General features: G+C 67.4%; 3 protein-coding genes across 4 annotated transcripts; 1 reads left to right on the forward strand and 2 right to left on the reverse strand.

The window, feature by feature from the left end:
• Window positions 1–681: 681 nt before the first annotated feature.
• Window positions 682–9,154, forward strand: MARS1 (methionyl-tRNA synthetase 1). Of its 2 annotated transcripts, none has more exons than XM_050983908.1 (21): window positions 682–800; window positions 940–1,027; window positions 1,449–1,527; window positions 2,275–2,409; window positions 2,587–2,662; window positions 2,759–2,913; window positions 2,983–3,098; window positions 3,665–3,781; window positions 4,854–5,057; window positions 5,304–5,505; window positions 5,942–6,016; window positions 6,098–6,268; window positions 6,342–6,437; window positions 6,521–6,638; window positions 6,941–7,154; window positions 7,349–7,480; window positions 7,565–7,669; window positions 8,103–8,286; window positions 8,395–8,466; window positions 8,670–8,777; window positions 8,877–9,154. In XM_050983908.1, the coding sequence occupies exons 1-21, from the start codon at window positions 698–700 to the stop codon at window positions 9,021–9,023; spliced, it is 2,697 nt and encodes an 898-aa protein (XP_050839865.1). In that variant the 5' UTR covers window positions 682–697; the 3' UTR covers window positions 9,024–9,154. The 2 variants fall into 2 exon arrangements, with proteins under 2 accessions (XP_050839865.1, XP_050839866.1); XM_050983909.1 differs by having other exon boundaries at window positions 2,986–3,098.
• DDIT3 (DNA damage inducible transcript 3) lies at window positions 9,096–10,317 on the reverse strand. The gene is made up of 4 exons (XM_050984191.1): window positions 10,229–10,317; window positions 10,001–10,048; window positions 9,733–9,884; window positions 9,096–9,648 (listed from the first exon to the last, which is right to left on the reverse strand). Exons 3-4 carry the CDS (start codon window positions 9,859–9,861, stop codon window positions 9,292–9,294), a joined length of 486 nt encoding a protein of 161 aa, XP_050840148.1. The 5' UTR covers window positions 9,862–9,884; window positions 10,001–10,048; window positions 10,229–10,317; the 3' UTR covers window positions 9,096–9,291.
• A 661-nt stretch (window positions 10,318–10,978) lies between these two features.
• Window positions 10,979–19,416, reverse strand: DCTN2 (dynactin subunit 2). Its single transcript, XM_050984085.1, has 14 exons — window positions 19,296–19,416; window positions 17,569–17,637; window positions 14,455–14,551; window positions 14,307–14,368; window positions 12,960–13,058; window positions 12,716–12,876; window positions 12,453–12,600; window positions 12,286–12,351; window positions 12,151–12,189; window positions 11,970–12,047; window positions 11,798–11,869; window positions 11,611–11,713; window positions 11,440–11,531; window positions 10,979–11,299 (listed from the first exon to the last, which is right to left on the reverse strand). Exons 1-14 carry the CDS (start codon window positions 19,329–19,331, stop codon window positions 11,213–11,215), a joined length of 1,209 nt encoding a protein of 402 aa, XP_050840042.1. The 5' UTR covers window positions 19,332–19,416; the 3' UTR covers window positions 10,979–11,212.
• Between the last annotated feature and the right edge of the window lie 277 nt (window positions 19,417–19,693).

Consider the following 19,693-nt stretch of genomic DNA (forward strand, 5'->3'; position numbering starts at 1 on the left):
GGCACCCCCCGGACCCGGCTGGGCCCTGTCCCATTCTTCCCATCCCATTATCCCATCCCATGGTTCCCATCCCAGTTCCCATCCCATCATTCCCATCATTCCCATCCCATTATCCCATCCCACCCCATCCCATTATCCCATCCCTCTTCCTGTCCCATCCCATGGATCCCATTACATGGATCCCATCCCATCCAAGTTCCCATCCGTGTTCCCATCCCATGGATCCCAGTTCTGATCCCAGTTCCCATCCTATCCCATGAATCCCATCCCATCGCATCCCATTTCCTATGCCAGATCCCATTAACCCATCTCAGTTCTAATCCCAGTTCCCGTTATCCTGTTATCCCATTATCCCATCGCTGTTCCCACCCCATCAATCCCATCCCATCCCAGTTCCCATCCCGTTATCCTGTTATCCCATCCCAGTTCTGATCCCAGTCCCAATCCTGTTATCCCATCCCTGTTGTTATCCCACTATCCCCCCATCCCGCTATCCCTCTATCCCGCTATCCCATCCCGGCCATGGCGGCTCCGCTGTCGCGTCCCCGTTGCCATGGTAACCTCCCTCGCGTGCTCTCGCGAGACTAGGAGGGGCGGTGTGTGACGAGTGGTGTGTCCTGGGCGGAGCTATTCGTGCTGGGCCCGCCCCCGGCCTTGGCCCCTCCCGCCGTGCCGCGCTGGCCCCGCCCCCTCCGCCATGCGGCTCCGGGTCCCGCCGGGCGCTCCCGCCGCCCTCAAGGTGCTCGCGGCTGCCGCCGCCGCCCCCGCACCCGTGCGGCCGCACCTGGGCGGCCCCGCAGGTGAGACCGGCACGGCCACACCCCCCCCGGGCCGCACGGCCGGGCCCGCCGCTCCCGGGCCTGACCCCGGCCCGGCTCCGGCCCCGGCCCCGTGTGGGCCTCAGCCTGAGCCTGAGCCTGTCCCGATCCCTCCCCACAGAGCGGCCTCAAGCCCCCGGGCCGGAGCTGGAGCTGCAGCTGGAGCTGGACAGCGGCACCGTCCTGTTCTCTCCCAACGCCATCTGCCAGTGAGTCCGGGGAGCCCCGGCGGCGCCCCCAGCCCTGCCCCACAGTGCCCCAAACCCCCAGAACCTGCCCCGATCCCCCAGCCCTGCCCCACAGTGCCCCAAACCTCCCCGAAACCCCCAGAACCTGCCCAAAAGTGCCCCAAATCTCCCCGAAACCCCCAGAACCTGCCCCGACTCCCCACAGTGCCCCAAACCTCCCCAAAACCCCCAGAACCTGCCCCGATCCCCCAGCCCTGCCCCAAAGCCCCCCCAGAACCTGCTCCGATACCCCAAACCCTGCCCCTAAGCCCCCCAAACCTCCAGAACCTGCTCTGACACCCCCTTACCCCCAGCCTCCCCCTAGCTCTGCCCCAAAGCCCCCCAAACCTCCCCCAAACCCCTCTGGACCTGCTCCAACCCCCCGTTTTCCCCCGCTCCCCAGGTATTTTTACCTATGCCGGGGGGAGGAGCCCACCGACCTCACCACGCAGTGGCTGGAATGGGAGGCCACGGAGCTGCAGGTGAGAGACCCTGGCGTGACCTGGTGTGACCCCCAGTGTGACCCGGTGTGACCCCGGTGCTCTGCTCCCTGTGACCCCCAGTGTGACCCCGGTGCTCTGCTCCCTGTGACCCCCAGTGTGACCTGGTGTGACCCCTGTGCTCTGCTCCCTGTGACCCCCAGTGTGACCTGGTGTGACCCCTGTGCTCTGCTCCCTGTGACCCCCAGTGTGACCTGGTGTGACCCTGCTGTCCGTGGGGCTCTGCTCCGTGTCCCTCCCCCGGTGTGACCCCGGTGTCCCCAGGGCTCTGCTCCCTGTCCCCACAATGTGTCCCCTGCTGTCCCCCTGCTGTTCTCCCTGCTGTGTCCCCCCAGTGGGACCCTGCTGTCCCCTGGTGTAACCTCCTCCGTGTCCCCCAGGTGTGACCCCGTTATTTCCCTGATGTGACCCTGCTGTCCCCCCCACTGTCCCCCTGGTGTGACCCTGTTATGTCCCTGCCGTCCCCTGCTGTGTCCCCACGACATGACCCCATTATGTGACCCCGTTATGTCCCTGCTGTCCCCTGCTGTGTCACTGGTGTGACCCCGCTGTCCTCCCCAATGTGACCCCATTATGTGACCCTGTTATGTCCCTGCTGTCCCCTGCTGTGTCACTGGTGTGACCCCGCTGTCCTCCCCAATGTGACCCCATTATGTGACCCTGTTATGTCCCTGCTGTCCCCTGCTGTGTCCCCACGATGTGACCCTGTTATGTCCCCGCTGTCCCCAGCCGGCGGTGGCCGCTGCCCTGTACCTGCAGCTGGTGCAGGGCCGGGCGGGGCCCGACGCCCTCGGAGTCCTGCAGCCCCTCCTGGCTCACCTGGAGCAGCACCTGGCCCGGAGCGGCACCTCCCACCTGGCCGGGGTGAGTGGGGATGGGCTTGCTACCCAGTTGTGGCCCAGGTGTGTCCCAAGGTGTGCCCAAGTGAGGGGAGGGTGGGACACTACTGACCCCAGGGTGGAAAATGGCCCCAGTCCCTCCCAGTGCACCCCAGTTCACACTCCCAGTGCCCCCAGTCCCGCCATGTCCCTGTGTCCCCAGGACGCCGCCTCGGTGGCTGACGTGGTGGTGTGGGGCAGCCTGTTCCCAGCGCTGCAGGACGAGACCAGTCTGCCCAGTAAGAGCGGCCGGGGGGCTCGGGGGGTGCGGGGGGGTCCCTGCCGCGCCGGGCCGGGCCGGGCTGACCCCCCCCCGCCCTCCCCACCCTGCCCAGGTGAGCTGCAGGTGCTGCGCTCCTGGTTCGGGGCCGTGTCGGCGTGGGAGCCGTGCCGGGCGGCGGCTGCGCTGCTGCCGGAGGCGCTGCGGGAGCTCCGGAGCCACCTGGCCCAGCACCCCCCGCACCTGCCGGGCCCCCGCCGCGAGCCCCAGGTGCGGCCCCGCCCCGGGGGGGAGGGCGGGGCGCAGGTGGGCGCGGCCCCCCTCACCTGGTGCCCGCAGCAGGACGAGGAGAGCCCGGAGCGGGCGCTGACCAACGACGACATCGCGGCTGCCGTGGAGATCTGGGCACGGGGCCCCGCGGCGCTGCCCCCGCCCTGGGAGCCACGCACACCTGTGTGAGTGAGGGACGGGACAGGTGGGGCACAGGTGTAACCCGTGGGCATTCACCTGTGGGAGGGAGGGAGGGGAGGGAGGGAGTGCCCCGTGGGCACTCACCTGTGTGAATGTGTGTGTGCCCCGCGGGCACTCACCTGTGTGAGTGAGGGAGGGAGGGAGTGCCCAGGTGGCACTCACCTGTGGGAGTGTGTGTGGGCCCATGGGGGCACTCACCTGTGGGAGTGTGTGTGGGCCCAGGTGGCACTCACCTGTGGGAGGGAGGGGACAGATGGGGGACAGGTGTGCCCTGCGGGCACTCACCTGTGGGAGGGAGGGAGTGCCCAGCTGGCACTCACCTGTGTGTGTGCCCAGGGGGCACTCACCTGTGTGAGTGTGTGCCCAGGTGGCACTCACCTGTGTGATTGAGGGAGGGGACAGGTGTGTAACAGGTGTGCCCAGCGGGCACTCACCTGTGGGAGTGAGTGTGTGCCCAGGTGGCACTCACCTGTGGGAGTGAGGGAGTGCCCACGTGGCACTGGGGGGGGTGTGGGCAGGGCACACTGCCCTGATCCCCCCTCCTGGCCAGGTTACCTGTGGAAGGTGAGAGGAACGTGCTGATCACCAGTGCGCTGCCCTACGTCAACAACGTCCCTCACCTGGGCAACATCATCGGCTGCGTGCTCAGCGCCGACACCTTCGCCAGGTGAGGCTGGGGGACCCCCGGGGTGGGGCTGTGCTGCCTGCACAGGTGTGACAGGTGTGTACCGGGGGGGCTGTGCTATGTGAGACCCTGTGCAGATGTGACAGGTGTGTACCTGGGGGGGCTGTGCTATGTGAGACCCTGTGCAGATGTGACAGGTGTGTACCTGGGGGGGCTGTGCTATGTGAGACCCTGTGCAGATGTGACAGGTGTGTACCTGGGGGGGCTGTGCTATGTGAGCACCTGTGCAGATGTGACAGGTGTGTACCTGGGGGGGCTGTGCTATGTGAGACCCTGTGCAGATGTGACAGGTGTGTACCTGGGGGGGCTGTGCTATGTGAGCACCTGTGCAGATGTGACAGGTGTGTACCTGGGGGGGCTGTGCTGTGTGAGACCCTGTGCAGGTGTGACAGGTGTGTACCTGGGGGGGCTGTGCTGTGTGAGACCCTGTGCAGATGTGACAGGTGTGTACCTGGGGGGGCTGTGCTGTGTGAGACCCTGTGCAGATGTGACAGGTGTGTACCTGGGGGGGCTGTGCTATGTGAGCACCTGTGCAGGTGTTACAGGTGTGAAAAGTGTGTACCTGGGGGCGGGCTGTGCTGCCTGCACACCTGCACAGGTGTCACAGGTGTCCATGACCTGGTGTGACAGGTGTCCTTGCACATGTGACAGCTGTCCACTCACATGCTCATGCTCAGGTGTTGCAGGTACCTCTGCAAGTGTGTCAGGTGTGTCCCCAGAGATGTGACAGGTGTGCCCCACAGCTGTGACAGGTGCTCACTGCCAGGTGTGACAGATGCCCCAGAGGTGTGCCAGGTGCTGAGCCAGCTGCTTAGCCCCAGATGTGCCAGGTGCCCCAGAGGTGTACTAGGTGCTGAGCCCCAGGTGTGCCCAGTGCTGAGCGCAGGTGTGCCAGCCATGCCCACGCTGAGCAGGTGTGCCAGCTGTGCCTGCGCTGAGCGCAGGTGTGCCAGGTGCTGAGCCCCAGCCGTGCCCGTGCTGAGCACAGGTGTGCCAGGCGAGCCCACGCTGAGCAGGTGTGCCAGCTGTGCCCGCGCTGAGCAGGTGTGCGCAGGTACTGCCGGCTGCGGCGCTGGAACACGCTGTTCGTGTGCGGCACGGACGAGTATGGCACGGCCACGGAGACGCGGGCGCTGCAGGAGGGGCTGAGCCCCCAGGAGCTCTGCGACCGCTACCACGCCCTGCACGCCGACATCTACACCTGGTTCCGCATCTCCTTCGACCACTTCGGCCGCACCACCACGCCCCAGCAGACCAGGTGAGCCCCCCCAGACAAGGTGAGCCCCCCCAGACCAGGTGAGCCCCCCCGGGCCAGGTGAGCCCCCCCGGGCCAGGTGAGCCCCCCCAGGCCAGGTGAGCCCCCCCAGACCAGGTGAGCCCCCCCGGGCCAGGTGAGCCCCCCCGGGCCAGGTGAGCCCCCAGACCAGGTGAGCCCCCCCGGGCCAGGTGAGCCCCACCTGCACTGGAGGTACCTGTGGCTGATGTGACCTCCCTTTCCTGGCAGGATCGCCCAGGACATCTTCCAGCGGCTGCTGGCCCGGGGCTTCCTGCTGCAGGACACGCTGGAGCAGCTCAGGTGCGAGAGCTGCGGGCGCTACCTGGCCGACCGCTTCGTGGAGGGCACCTGCCCCTTCTGCGGCTACGCCGAGGCACGCGGGGACCAGTGCGACAAGTGCGGGAAGCTCATCAACGCCGTGGAGCTGCAGGTGGGCTGGCAGCCCCGGCACCCCCACACCACCCGTGGGGACTGCCTCACCTCTGGGGACCCCCACTCCACCTGTGTGCACCTCCCTAACTCGCCCTGAGCCTTCCCCTCCCACTTTCACCCCTTGCCCCACCTGTGGGGATCTCTTCACCTATGCGGACCCCCACGCCACCTCTGGGGAACACCCAGAGTGTGAGCACAGCTGGGGACAGGTTGGGGACAGGTGTGAGTACAACCGGGGACAGGCCGTGTCCCACTCCACCTGTGAGAACCCCCTGGCTCCACCTTTAGGGACCCCCTCACCTTTGGGACCTCCCTCACTCGCCATGAGCCTTCCCCTCCCACTTTTGCCCCTTGCCCCACCTGTCGGGACTCCCAGCTCCACCTGTGGGGATCCCCACTCCCCTCACCTGTGGGGACCCCCCGTTTTCCCCCAGAACCCCCAGTGCAAGCTCTGCCGTGGGACCCCGGTGGTGACGCCCACCCAGCACCTGTTCCTGGACCTGCCCAAGGTGAGCTGCACCCCGGGGGAGCAGTGAGGTGGCGATGGGGCCCCCCAGGGTACCCAGGTGTCCCACCCGTGTGTCCCACAGCTGGAGGGGCGTTTGGAGGCGTGGCTGGAGCGCACCTGGGCCGCAGGTGAGTGGACGGCCAACGCGCGGCACATCACGCGCACCTGGCTGCGCGACGGGCTCAAGCCGCGCTGCATTACCCGCGACCTCACCTGGGGCACCCCCGTGCCCCTCGACGGCTTCCGTGACAAGGTGGGTCCCCCCCAGGCCCCCCTGCCGGGCCCTCCCTGGCGGGCTCACCTGCTCAGGTCCCGCCCTCCCCCAGGTGTTCTACGTGTGGTTCGACGCTCCCATCGGGTACCTGTCCATCACGGCCAACTACACCGACCAGTGGGAGCGGTGGTGGAAGAACCCTCAGCAGGTGGGAGGAGGCAGGTGATGGTGCAGGTGGGGACAGAGCAGGACACCTGGCTGAGCTCTGCACCTGTCCCTGTTACCTGCCAGGTGGAGCTCTACAACTTCATGGCCAAGGACAACGTCCCCTTCCACAGCGTGGTGTTTCCCTGCTCGCTGCTGGGCGCCGATGACAACTACACACTGGTGAATCACCTGATCGCCACAGGTACGGCCCAGGTGGGGACTACAGGTGTGGGGAGCCCCAGCTGGGAGAGGTCCCCAGGTGTGGGGAGCCCCAGGTGTGGGGGATCCCCAGGTGCGGGGAGCCCAATATGGGAGGGAGCCCAAGGTGTGGGGAGTCCCCAGGTGTTGGGGATCCCCAGCTGGGAAGGGTCCCCAGGTGTGAGGGGTCCCCAGGTGTGGGGAGCTCCAGGTGTGAGGGGTCCCTGCTGTCCCTGCTCTGTGTTTGGGCCATTACCTGCCTGGGAGGGAGGGCCCAGCCCCCAGGTGGGTGCTCACCTGTCCCAGAGTACCTGAACTACGAGGACGGGAAGTTCTCCAAGAGCCGGGGCGTGGGTGTGTTCGGGGACATGGCCAAGGACACCGGGATCCCGGCCGACGTCTGGCGCTTCTACCTGCTCTACCTGCGGCCCGAGGGCCAGGACAGCGCCTTCTCCTGGGCCGACCTGCTGCTCAAGAACAACTCCGAGCTGCTCAACAACCTGGGCAACTTCATCAACAGGTGAGGGACACTGCTGGGGAGGAGGGCTGGGCCACAGCTCTGCTCACACCTGTCCCCAGCCTGTCCCTGGTTATGCTCATACCTGTCCCCAGCCTGTGAGCTGTGCTCACAGCTGTCCCCACCTGTCCCCAGTTGTGCTCACACCTGTCCCCACCTGTCCCTGGTTATGCTCACATCTGTCCCACCTGTCCCAGGGCTGGCATGTTCGTGTGCAAGTTCTTCGGGGGCACGGTGCCCGCCATGGCGCTCACGGACGAGGACCAGCGGCTGCTGGCGCGGGTCACGCTGGAGATGCGCCAGTACCACCAGCTGATGGAGAAAGTCCGGTGGGTCCTGGGGGTCCCAAACCCCGGGGGGGCTGCAGAGCCTGCCCTGCAGGTGCTCAGCCCCACCTGTGCCCCCCCCCCCAGGCTCCGCGACGCACTCAGGTGTGTGCTCGGCATCTCCCGCCACGGCAACCAGTACATCCAGGTGAACGAGCCTTGGAAGCACATCAAGGGCGACGAGAGGGACAGGTAGGGATGGAGGGGACACCTGGGGACAGGGAGGGGGCACGGGGGGGATTGGGGGCACTGGAGGGGGGCACAGCCATGATCTGAGGGGGTGGAGGTGACTGGGGTGCCATGGAGGGGTCCCCACACCTGGCTTTTGTCAGGGTGGGGGGCACAGGGCAGGGACAGAGTGAAGCCAGGAGCTGTGGGGACACTGGAGGGTCCCTGGTCACAGGCACTGAGAGTGGCAGGGCACTGGGGGGGGAGGGGGGTGTCCCTGCTGGCCCCTACCACAGGCAGCGACCAGGGAGGGCAGCGAGGGTGGGACACAGGGGACACCGAGGCGTCGTCACTGTGCTCTGGCACTGTGCTCCTCCAGGCAGCACACAGGCACACGGCCCTGGGGTCACTGAGCAGGGAGGGTCACAGAGGTGTCACTGAGCTGTCCCCACCGCAGGCAGCGCGCAGGGACGGTGACAGGCGTGGCTGTGAACGTGGCAGCTGCTCTGGCCGCGCTGCTCCAGCCCTTCGTGCCCGGGGTCAGCGCCGCCATCCAGGGCCAGCTCCGCATCCCCCCCGAGCACTGCGGCCTCGGGCCCGGCCTCACCTGCACCCTGCCCACCGGGCACCGCGTCGGCACGGTACGGAGAGCAGCCCGCGCCCCCGGCAGGGGCGGGCAGGCCCTGCCTGGGTGGGATCCGCAGGTGCTGCCCCCCCAGGTGTGAGCCCTCTGTCCCTGCTGGCGCCAGGTGAGGCCCCTGTTCCAGAAGCTGGAGCCTGAGCAGGTGGAAGCCCTGCGGCAGCGCTTCGGGGGAGGGCAGGTGAGTGGGGGGCGTCAGGTGCCCCCCCAAAGCTCCCCCACTTCACTTTGGGTACCTGCAGCCCCACCCTCTCTGTCCTTCCCCATTTCCAGTCCAAAGGTGGTGCTGTAGAGCCCCAGGTAACTCCTGGTGCTGCCCCAGGTGAGCTGCACCTGCCTGCAACAGCAGTAAGGGGCACTTCTCCCCATCTCTTCCTCTTACAGGCCAAACAGCCCCCCCCGGCCTCAGCCCCCCCTCCAGCCCCCAACACCTCTGCAGCTCCAGGTGACCCCAAACTGATCCAGGAGCTGACAGAGCAGGTGGCCAAGCAGGTGAGGGGTACAGGGCATGGGGCACACACTGTTATCCCCTTAAATCCCCCCCCACCAAATCCTCATCACACCCTCAAATCTTTTCTTCCACCTGTCCAGGGCAACCTGGTGAGGCAGCTGAAGGCTGCCCAGGTGGAGAAGGCCCAGGTGGCCGCCCAGGTGGCCAAACTGCTGGAGTTGAAGCAGCAGCTGGCGCTGGCCGAAGGCCGGAGCCCCGAGGTCCCCAAGGGCAAGCGGAAGAAGTAGCCCCAGTACCCAGACTAGGACATCCCGAGGAGCGGCCCCAGTGCCTCCAGTGACCAAACTGGGCCGTGCCAGTTGTGGTTGGATGTGTGTAATAAACAACAAGAGCTGTACAACGGCGTGGAGCAGCGGCATCCACTTGTCTGTCCGCAGTGTCCATCTGTCCATGGGGCTGTCCCCGCAGTCCGTGGGGCAGCAGAGTCCTTGTCCCGCTGTGGGGCGGCGCTGTCGCTGTGCCCGGTCCGTGTCTCGGCCCCGCCCGGGGCAGCCGCTACACCTGGCGCAGGTTGACGATGCGGTCGATGAGCGCGGCCCGGGTGCGCTGCACCTCGGTGCTCAGCCGCTGGATTTCGGCGCGGAGCCGCTCGTTGTGCGCCGTCAGCTCCCGCACCCGCCGCTCCCCGTCCCGCTGCCGCGGAGCCCCGGCGCCGCCGCCGCGCCGCCTACTCCGCGCCCCCCGCGCCTTCTCCTCTTCCGCCTCCTCGGCGGGGCCCGGCCGGACCGGGCCGCTCCCGCCGGGGGTCGCGGCCGGGAGTTCCGCCGGAGCCGCTCCCTCCGGCCCCAGCAGCTGCAGCAGCTCCTCGGCCAGGGCCAGGTCCAGCCCGCAGCTCCCCGGGCCCGGCTCCACCTGCGGACAGAGCGGAACCGGGGCCGGTGATGAAGAGGGAACCGCGCCCCGCGGCCCCGGGGGCGCTGCCGGCCCCGTGCTCACCTGCTCGGCCCCCCAGGCGGGGGCGGTCCCGGGGGGCTCCGCCGCCAGCACCTCCTGCAGATCCTGGTACCACCCGTCCAGCTCCCAGCCGGGGGGGCCGCCCGGCCCCCACAACCCTTCGGCCGCCATCGTCACCTCGGGCCCGGCGCGGGCTGCGGGAGGGAGCGAAGGTCGGGAAGGGAGTGAGGGATGACCCGGGCGGGACCCCTGGTGCCCGGGGCGGCCCCGGGACACAAAAGGGGTGCGCATGGCGGGGGTGTGCCCTTACCTGCTCTCAGGTGTGGTGGTCGGCGAGGACACACTTTCTCCTCGATGCCTGCGGAAGGAGGAGGCGGTGCTCTCAGGACCAGTGACCCCCGAGTGGGGGCTCGCCGGGGCTCGGGGCCCTCGTCCCCCATAGACGGCTCCGGGCGCTCCGGTTCCCGGAGCCGAGCGGAAACCCCCGGCCAGCGCCCCCCACGCCCGGTCCCCGCGCTGCCCCACGCCCTCTCCGCACCTTCCTGGGTGGTCCCGGCTCCCCCCGGCCCCGCTCCGCTCGCTGCCCCCAGCTCATCCTCGTCCGCATCGTCCCGCGCTGCGCCCCGCCCCCCGAGCCGCGCCGGTTTAAGTGCAGCATGACGCAACGCTCGCGCCGGCGGCAGCCAATAGGCGTGCCGAAGCCGTGATGGGCAGGGGAGCGCCAACCAATGGAAGTGCGGCGGAGGCGGGACGAGCGGCACCGCCCAGTGCGAGGAAGGGGTGCGCGGGGAGTCACGCGGAGATGATGCAATGGCGGGAAATGGACCACGCCCCCGGCGGGGACGGAGCGAGGGGCGTGGCTTGTCGGGAAAGGGCGGGGACTACTGGGAGTGGGCGGGGCTTCGGTGCCAGCGGGTCTCGTTCCCCCGCCCGGGATTAACGGGAGGAGCAGAGGGAGGACCGGAGGGGGGAGGGGCCGGAGGGGGGGGGGTCTCAGCCCCCCCATCCCCTCTATTGCACGTGGGCGGCTCTGGGGGGGTCCTGGGGGAGCTGGGGGCACCTGTGGGGGCAGAACTGGCGCCATGGGGGTGCTCTGTCTGTGGGTGGGGGCTGCAGGAGCGGTGCAAGAGCTGGGGACACAGCCGGGACCCCTCCCCTGTCTGCGGGGTCCAGCTGCCCTTTGTGGGGTCCCACAGGTTCCCCCCCGTGTCCCCCCCAATCCCACCACTGCCCACCCCCAGTCTGGGGGGCCCGGCTCCTGCCCCCCCCCAGAGATGCCGACACACGCTGGGAGCTGAGCTGTTTATTGGGGTACGGGGGGACCAGAGACCCACGAGGGAGGGAGCAGGGGGAACAGGGAGGACCCCCGTGGGGACTGGGAGGGGCAGAGGGTGTGGGGGGGGCCAAGCCAGGGTATTTACAAGCAGCAGCTGGGACCTGCGGGGGGGTCACAGGGCCCACGGGATCCTGGGGGGACACGGGGGTGTCCTCAGGGGAGCCCGGGGGGAGTCCCGGGGTCTCATCACTTCTGCAGCCGCTTGATGCGGGCATCGATGTCGGCAAAGTTGTCCTCGACGATGGCCAGGTTGTCCTTCATGGTCTTCTGCACCTGGGGGACAGAGGGGTGGGGGTGAGTGGGATGGGGTGATGGGGGTGAGTGGGATGGGGTGATAGGGGTGAGGGGGATGGGGTGATGGGGCAGTGGGCCATGGGGTGATGGGGAGCAGTGGGGGGGCCAGGGGGACCCACCTCGGCCAACAGCACCGCATTGTCCTTGAGAGCCCCCGCGATCTCCTGCTGCGTCGTGTCCAGGTGCACCAGCACCTGCCCGAACTGGGTGGCTGGAGGGGCACACACCTGAGTGCTGGGGAGGACAGGCAGTGACCCCCAGCTGGTGTCCCCCAGCCCCCCGGCCCTCACCTTGCTCGTGCAGGTCCCTCAGGGTCACCAAGCGCTGCACTACGTCAGGCAGGGCGCTGGCCACAGCATCCCAGCTCTGCAGTGTCTCGTACAGCTGGTGGATCTGGGGGGCAGCATCTGGGGGGTCAGCACAGCCTGGGCGGGCTTTTCTGGATCCCCCCCGGCCTCTGGGCCCCCCAGCCCATACCTTGCTCTGGGTGTCAGCATCCTGCACCGTGGCCTTGTGCTTGGCGATCTCGTTCACCTTCCCCAGGACGCTCTGGTGTGGGGGGAGAAAGAAACCCCAAATCCAGCAGTGGGCCCCAAATCCAGCAATGTCTCCCAGTTCAATCTCAGCAGTGCCCCCGAGTTCCCCTCACCTGCAGCCGAGCCTCCACCTGGTCCAGCACAGCCACATCCAGAACATTCACCTTGGCCTGCAGCACCTGCACTGTGTCCTGGGGAGGGGGGGCAGGTGAGGGGGGGTACAGCAGCCCTCCCAGAGCGCTGGGAGCAGGGGGGGACACAGGGGCTCCCCCAAACCCCACTTGCCCAACTCACCATGAGACTGGAGCCCTTCAGCCCCACCAGCAGAGGGTTCTGTGAGGGGAAACGGTGTCAGTAGGGCCAGGTGAAGGATGGGGGCAGGAAAGTGGCAGCAGGGAGGCAGGGCAGCCCCCTCACCTGGGCACTCACCTGGCTGTCAGGCTCACACCTCATGGCTGCCTCCAGCTGTGCCAGACGCTTCTCCAGCTCCGACACCTGCGGGGTTTGGGGTGAGGTGCCAGGACAGCAGTGCAAGGTCCCAGATGTGGTGCCCCCCCAGGATGCCCCTGTGGGGCCAGCAGCCCGCCCCCGCTCACCTTGGCAGACTGGGCAAACTGGTCCTGCTCTGGCCTCCAGTAGAGCTCAAAGGTGACAGCATCGCCGGCAGAGGGGGTGGCCCGGGCGGGGCCCTTCCCCGGGGTGGCTTTGCTGCACTTGGCCACCTCCAGCTGCTGCAGCAGCCGCCTGGGGACAGCCAGGAGGGGACAGGGTGGGCACAGGGACAAGGCGGGCAGGGGACAAGCTGTCCCACGCCATGGTGACGCTGCCATGGCCCCCTCGGGTCCTGTCCCCCACTCACTTGGCCAGGGCACCCTCGGGATCAGCAAAGTCGACAGCAGCACCGGGGCCCAGAACCTTCTCCAGGTGGGAGCTGAGCAGCTGCTGCTTCAGCACCTCCACCTGCCTGGCCAGGGCCATGGGCGTCAGCTCCTCCTCTGCACCCGACTCCTTCACTGAGCTCTGGGGGACACACAGGGGCTGTGTCACCCCCAAGACACACCCTGGGACAGGCGGGGGCTCACCCGGGGCAGGTGGGAGCTCACCTGGATCTGCTCCACATCCCGGAGCAGCTCCTGCACCTCATGCTGCAACCGCTGGAATCGCTGCTGCGGCGTCTCCTTGGCACCAAGACCCTCACCCAGCTGTGGGAGAAATGGGTCTGGGGGTCACGGGGGTCAGGGGAGCTCATGGGATGGTGGAGGGGTCATGGTGGTCCAGGGGTCTCACAGGGGGTCAGGGGGCTCGCAGGAGTCAGGGGTCTCAGAAGGGTCAGGGGGCTCACAGCTGCTGACAGCACCTAGCACCAAGCAGAAGGAGCAGGTGAGGCCTTTAGGGACAGGTCAGAGCAGCCTCAGGTGACAGAACCTCAGATGGCACCTAAAGGGAACCTGACAGGCTCAGTGGGGCAGGGCAGCAGCAGCCCAGGAGAGTCCTGGACCCACAGGGAGAGAGGCTGCACTGGAGCTCATCTTCATCCTCAAGAGCTCCTCATCTTCACACTCAGAGCTCCCCACCTTCATCCTCATGAAGCTCATCTTCATCCCCATGGAACTCTTCATCCTCATCCACATGAAGTTCCCCATTACCACCCCCATGGATCTCCCCATCTTAGTACCCACAGAGCTCCTCCTCCTCCTCCTCCTAACCCGGAGCTCTAAAGCTGTGGGGTGGTTCTGGGTGGTGGCACACCCCCCATGGAACGTGGGGGTTTCCTGGTCTTTGCCCAAATCCAGCTGTTCCCAGAGCAAACCTGAGCTGGGCCAGTGTGGGGGGGATGGCCTGGTCTGACAGTGACCAGGCCAGGGGACACAGCTGTCACGCTCCTCCCAGCAGGCCAAGAAGGAGCCAGGTGACCCTCAGCCAGCTTCTCCCCTTTGGCCCTGGGTGACAGGGACTGCAGCCCACCCTGAGAGTCCTGAGGGACAAAAGGAATGAGGACAGAGCCCAGGGAATAGGAGTGACCGAACTTCAGTCAGTGAGGGGACAGGCAGGACCCTGCTGGGGGGAAACAGATCCCAGCACCAAGACATGGGGGGTACCCAGGAGAGGCCCGGGGGTCCTGGAGAACACGCAGCTGAACATGAGCCAGCCAGGATTACCCAGGATTACCCGGGTTACCCCCAGATCCACCCTGGGACCCCCAGCTCCACCCAGGACTTGGTGACCAGTGCTGTCCTGAGCAGCCTCAGGGGTTTGTGGTGGGGACAGGGGCTCCCAGCACGGAAGACTGGGATGGACTGGGCAGAGACCAGCAGAGGACTGGTGGAGCTGGCACACGGCTCCTGTGAGGCACGGCTGGGGGCTGCAGCAGGGAACCCCGGGGGTCCCACGGGACCTGTGGCACCCAGGGGTGTCCCAAGGGGAGGAGGGGGTGCCCCTTGCCCACTCACCATCTCATACTCCCCAGCCTCATAACCCGTTGTCCGTGTGCGGCCGATGCGGTCAGAGAAATCTGGAGGAGGCAGAGCCAGGTGTGAGCCAGCCCAGCTCAGGGGGCTCAGTGCCCCCCTGCTCCCCTGGCTCATGCCCCCAGCTCACCCACACCCTCGGTGCCCAGGCGCTTGTCCCGGAACTTCTCATAGGCAGCATTGGGGTTGATGATCAGGTGCTCCACGCTGGTGCTGCTCAACTCCTCCTGCACACGGAGCCACGTCAGGGACAGGGACAGGGACAGACACTTCCAGACTGCAACCGCCTCCCCCAGCACGGACAGGGATGGGGACAAGGGAGCCCCAGGGCTGCCACCACCCCCAGCACACGGCGTGGGCAGGGCTGGGGGCGCTGGCCTGCTCCTCCCCAGGCCCCCAGTGCAGCCCGGTGAGGGCTCTGCTGGCAGTGATGTGGCACGTCCCCAAGGGTCCAGGGTGGGGACATCGTACCCCCCGACTGGCCTGGCCCAGGGGGAGGTACCCTCAAGAGTCTCAAGTGGGGATGTCAGACCCCAGCCTGGGCCAGCGTGGTGACACTGGGCCCTGGTGACACTGGGCCCTGGTCTGGCCCAGCCCAGCAGGCAGGGCCCCCCCAAAGACCTGTTGGGACTTTGCACCCCTGATCTGGCCCAGCTCAGGGACCCCCAAGGTTCAGCCTATCCCAAACTGTGGAACATTCCAGCAGCCCTGGGCCAGGACCAGGACCCATCGCTGGTCCCTCCAGGGTGACCCCTGTCCCCATGGGACTGTCACTGTCCCCCAGCTGCGTTTTGGCACGACAACCTCCTCCCCAGGGTGACCCCCGGCCCCCTGGGGCTGTCACTGCCCTTTGGCTGCCTTTTGGGCTCATTAGGGGGGCAGTGGGGGGTGTAGGCCCCCAGACCCCCAGACCAGGGGGCCGTGCCCTGTGCCAGGCAGGCTGGGCACAGCAGGTGTGTCCAGGCTCCCCTCACCCCCTGCTGCCATCAAGGGTGTCCCTGGCTCAGCAGGGCTCTGAGGGGACCCAAAGGACCCCCATGTGCACCTGTCCAGCCCCCCCCAGCTCTGGCCCCCGGTTTGCTGCGGGGAGTGAGAGCGGCAGGAGCAGCGCTGGCAGCGTTAGGGGGCTGCGGTGGGTGGCAGCGGGTGACAGTGACTGAGGGACAGTGACAGTGGCTGGGAGACGGGCGCTTACCAGCTCCTGGCGTTTCCCAGAGGTGAGAAAGTCAGAGCAAGGTTAGAGAGGGGAGAGAGAGACAAAATCCGCGTTAGAAGGTCCGGCCCGCGCCCGCCGCCCCCCGAGGGCTGGGGACCCCCGCGGGACAGGGAACCCCATGGGCTGGGGACCCCCGAGGGCTGGGGACCCCTGCAGGATGAGGGGCAGTGGGACAGACCCGGGGCAGGTGGGGATGGGGGCAGCAGGGCCGTGCCCTGGAGGGGAGCAGGACGTAGCAGAGTTTTGGGGATCACCCCATAACTCCCCTCAGGAGCTCCGGCTCCTACCCGGGGGGAACGTGAGTGCAGCCAGGTGCTACCCCCCAGGACCCCAACTCTCAGTGGGACCCCCGAGGAGCCTGGGGGGGCTCTGAAGGGCCAGGGGCTGCCCCAGCCCAGCAGCTGCCCCCTGCAATGCTGGCAGGGGTGAGGGGGCTCAGCACAGCCCCCCCATGCCCAGGCAGTGTCCCCAGGGCAATGAGACCCAGCCCGGGGGTCCTGGGGGGTCCCAAGGCCAGGTGGGCAGTGCGGGCAGCAGGCAGAGGATGCAGAGGGCAAGGCAGAGCGGGGGGGCAGTGCAGGGCACCCCAAAACCCCCAGCGCAGCAGGGGGACCCCCATGCACATGCAGCAGTGCACCCCCATGCACCCCAAAGCAGGGCCGCGCTTACTTGTGCAAACTGAGTCCAGGCCAGGCGGGAGCGGGGGGGAAGCGGGGGGAGCCCTGGTCAGTTTGGGGGCTCCCCAAGGGGGAGGAAGGACCCCCCAACACCCCAGAGCTGGTGAAGGGCTCCCCGAGGCAGGCGGGGGCTTAGCAACCCCCATCTGTCACCTCCCACCACAGAAGGTGCCACATGTCACCTCCTGACTTTGGGCTCAAACCCATTTCAGCCCATCTTGCTGCTCTGGCTCTCATGGCAGGGGGGGTCTCTTTGCCCCCCTCAGGATTTGGGGGTACCTGGTGGGCCCCTGCTCCATGCCAGGGACCTGTGCCAATCTCCTGGACCCCAAAAACACCAATGGCACTGACAGCAGAGGATGGGTGGTTGCACCCCCAAGGCCTGGCACCCCCTCACTGGCTCCGGGGACACCGAGTCATCCCTCAGGCTGTGACCCCTGAACCCCCATCGTCCTCCCCAGCACCCCTGGGGGTCACCTCACACCCCTGGGGGTCCTCTCTGCCATGTGGCCTCAAGGACAGAATCCAGCGTCACCCCCCAGGCCCTGGGGGTCGTCTGGGCCCCTCAGTGATGGAGCTCTGGGTCACTCTGGGGGTCCCCAGAGCTGCACAAGGATGGACCCCTGTCACTCCACACTGAACTCATGGGACAATGGCCTCAGCCCAGGCCGGGGACCCCCCAGTATTCACAGCAGGTTTAGGGGGTCCCCCTTGTTCCCCCCGGGGAGGGGTTGGGGAACTGGCAGCCCCCTTCCTCTTGGGGACAAAGACAGCAAGGACAGGGACAGCCAGCCCGTGTGGGGGAGGCTGTGTGCTGCTCTCCCCCTCCTGTCCCCAAAGCACAGGCAGGGTGCCACAGGGGGATGGGGGGCCACACTGCAGGGGACACTGTCACTGTGGAGGGACATTGTCACTGTGCGGGACATTGGGACTGTGGGGGGACATTGTCACTGTGGAGGGACACTGGGACTGTGGGGAACACTGTCACTGTGGGGGGACATTGTCACTGTGCGGGGACATTGGGACTGTGGGGGGACATCACTGTGGGGGACACTGTCACTGTGGGGAACACTGTCACCGTGGGGAACACTGGGACTGTGGAGGGAGGACACTGTCATCATGGGGAACACTGTCACTGTGGGGGAACACTGTCACTGTGGGGGGGACATTGGGTACACTGTCACTGTGGGGAACACTGTCACCAAGGAGTGATGTGTCACCGTGCAGGATGTGCTACTGCTGGGTGCATGGGGGGTGGGAGCTGGTTCCCTGCCACGGTGCCAGTCCTGGGGGTCCCGGGGGGTCCTGGGGGTCGGCTCCAGCTGCTGCTCCCCCCCCGGCCGGGCCTTACCGCCTCGAACTCAGCCTGGTCATCCTCGGGCAGGTCACTGGTCTCATACACGTCGGGCTCGTTCCGGGCCTGTGGCACCAGGGGCTGGGCTGGGACCCCCAGCGGCCCCTGACCCTCCCACCTCATCCCCATGGACATCTCCCGCTGGACACTCCAATGTCCCCCCAGCACCCCGACTCACTGCCCCTGTCCCCTGACCTCCCCCAGCTCCACACCCCAATTCCCACAGTCACCCCAAACACACAGGGTGCTCCCACCCCCCAGGGATCCTTGTTCCCCCCACGGACAGACCCACAGACAAGACAGGCCCTCCCTGGCACCCCAAGCCCTCTCCCCAGCCCCAGCTCCCTCCCATTCCTACAGGCACCCCAAACTTAGCCAACCCCCACACCCCACTGACCCCTCAGCTCACCCCCAGATCTTCTCAGAGACCCACAACCCCTCAGATTCCCCAAATTCCCCTGCTCCCCAGACCCTGTCAGTCACTCCAAGCTCAGACCCCTCAAATTGACTTGATCCCTGCAGCCCCTCAGACCCCCCAGTGCCCTTGGACTACCCCAGGACCCCTGATTCCCCCAATCCCCTCAGATCCCCCAAACCACTCAGAACCCCCAGCCCCCGCAGATCCCTGAATTCCGGCAGATTCCCCTGGATCCCCTCCCCACCCTCAGATCCCCAGATCCCGGCAGATTCCCCCCAAATCCCCTCACCACCCAAAACCACCCTGCAGCACCCTCAGATCCCCCTGGCCTGCTCGGACCCCTCAGACCCTCTCAGAGCCGCCCTTCTCCCACCTCCCCAGTCCCTCCAAGTCCCGCTGGTCCCCTCCTGTTCCGAGACCCCCCGGCCCCCTCAGACCCCCAGATCCCCGCAGTTCCCTCATTCTCCCCCAGGGCCCTTTTCCCGCTTGACTCCCCCGATCTCCTCAGAGTCCTCAGCACCCCTCAGACCCCCGTGATCCCCCCGGCCCTCCCGACGCCCTCAGAGCCCTCAGCACCCCTCAGACCCCCGTGATCCCCTCAGAGCCCTCAGCACCCCTCAGACCCCCCTGATCCCCTCAGAGCCCTCAGCACCCCTCAGAACCCCCTGATCCCCTCAGAGCCCTCAGTACCCCTCAGAACCCCCTGATCCCCTCAGAGCCCTCAGCACCCCTCAGAACCCCCTGATCCCCTCAGAGCCCTCAGTACCCCTCAGAACCCCCTGATCCCCTCAGAGCCCTCAGCACCCCTCAGAACCCCCTGATCCCCTCAGAGCCCTCAGCACCCCTCAGACCCCCGTGATCCCCTCAGAGCCCTCAGCACCCCTCAGACCCCCGTGATCCCCTCAGAGCCCTCAGTACCCCTCAGAACCCCCTGATCCCCTCAGAGCCCTCAGTACCCCTCAGAACCCCCTGATCCCCTCAGAGCCCTCAGCACCCCTCAGAACCCCTGATCCCCTCAGAGCCCTCAGCACCCCTCAGACCCCCGTGATCCCCTCAGAGCCCTCAGCACCCCTCAGACCCCCGTGATCCCCTCAGAGCCCTCAGCACCCCTCAGACCCCCGTGATCCCCTCAGAGCCCTCAGTACCCCTCAGAACCCCCTGATCCCCTCAGAGCCCTCAGTACCCCCAGGCCCTCTCGATCCCTCAGAGCCCCCAGTACCCCCAGGCCCCCGATCCCCTCAGAGCCCCCGAGGTCTCCCACACCCCCTCAGAGTCCCGGCTCCTCCCGGCCCAGCCCCTTACTCACGATGCCTGGCAGGTCGGCGTACTTGGGGTCGGCCATGGCGGGGGCGGTACTGGGGGTTGGTAATAGGGGGTCGGTAATGGGGGGTCGGTGTACGGGGGTCGGTGTGGGGGGGGCCGGTGCCGGGGGGTCCCGGAATGGCCGCGCAGGGCCGGGGCGGGGCCGATCTCGCGAGAGCGGCGCTGGGCGGTGCGAGAGGCGAGAGCGCAGGGGCGGGCCGGGTGAGGGATGGGGCGGGGCCTGGTGGAAACGGGGCGGGGCCTGAGCGAGCAGACATGGGGGGCGGCACTGGGGGGACAATGGGGGGACAATGGGGGGACAGTGGGGGGACAGGGAACATACGGACACGGCGGGGGACAGTGGGGGGGACAGGGGACTCACGGACATGGGGGGGACAATGG

The sequence above is a fragment of the Serinus canaria genome, chromosome 25 (assembly GCF_022539315.1).
Source record: "Serinus canaria isolate serCan28SL12 chromosome 25, serCan2020, whole genome shotgun sequence".
Taxonomy (NCBI): domain Eukaryota; kingdom Metazoa; phylum Chordata; class Aves; order Passeriformes; family Fringillidae; genus Serinus; species Serinus canaria.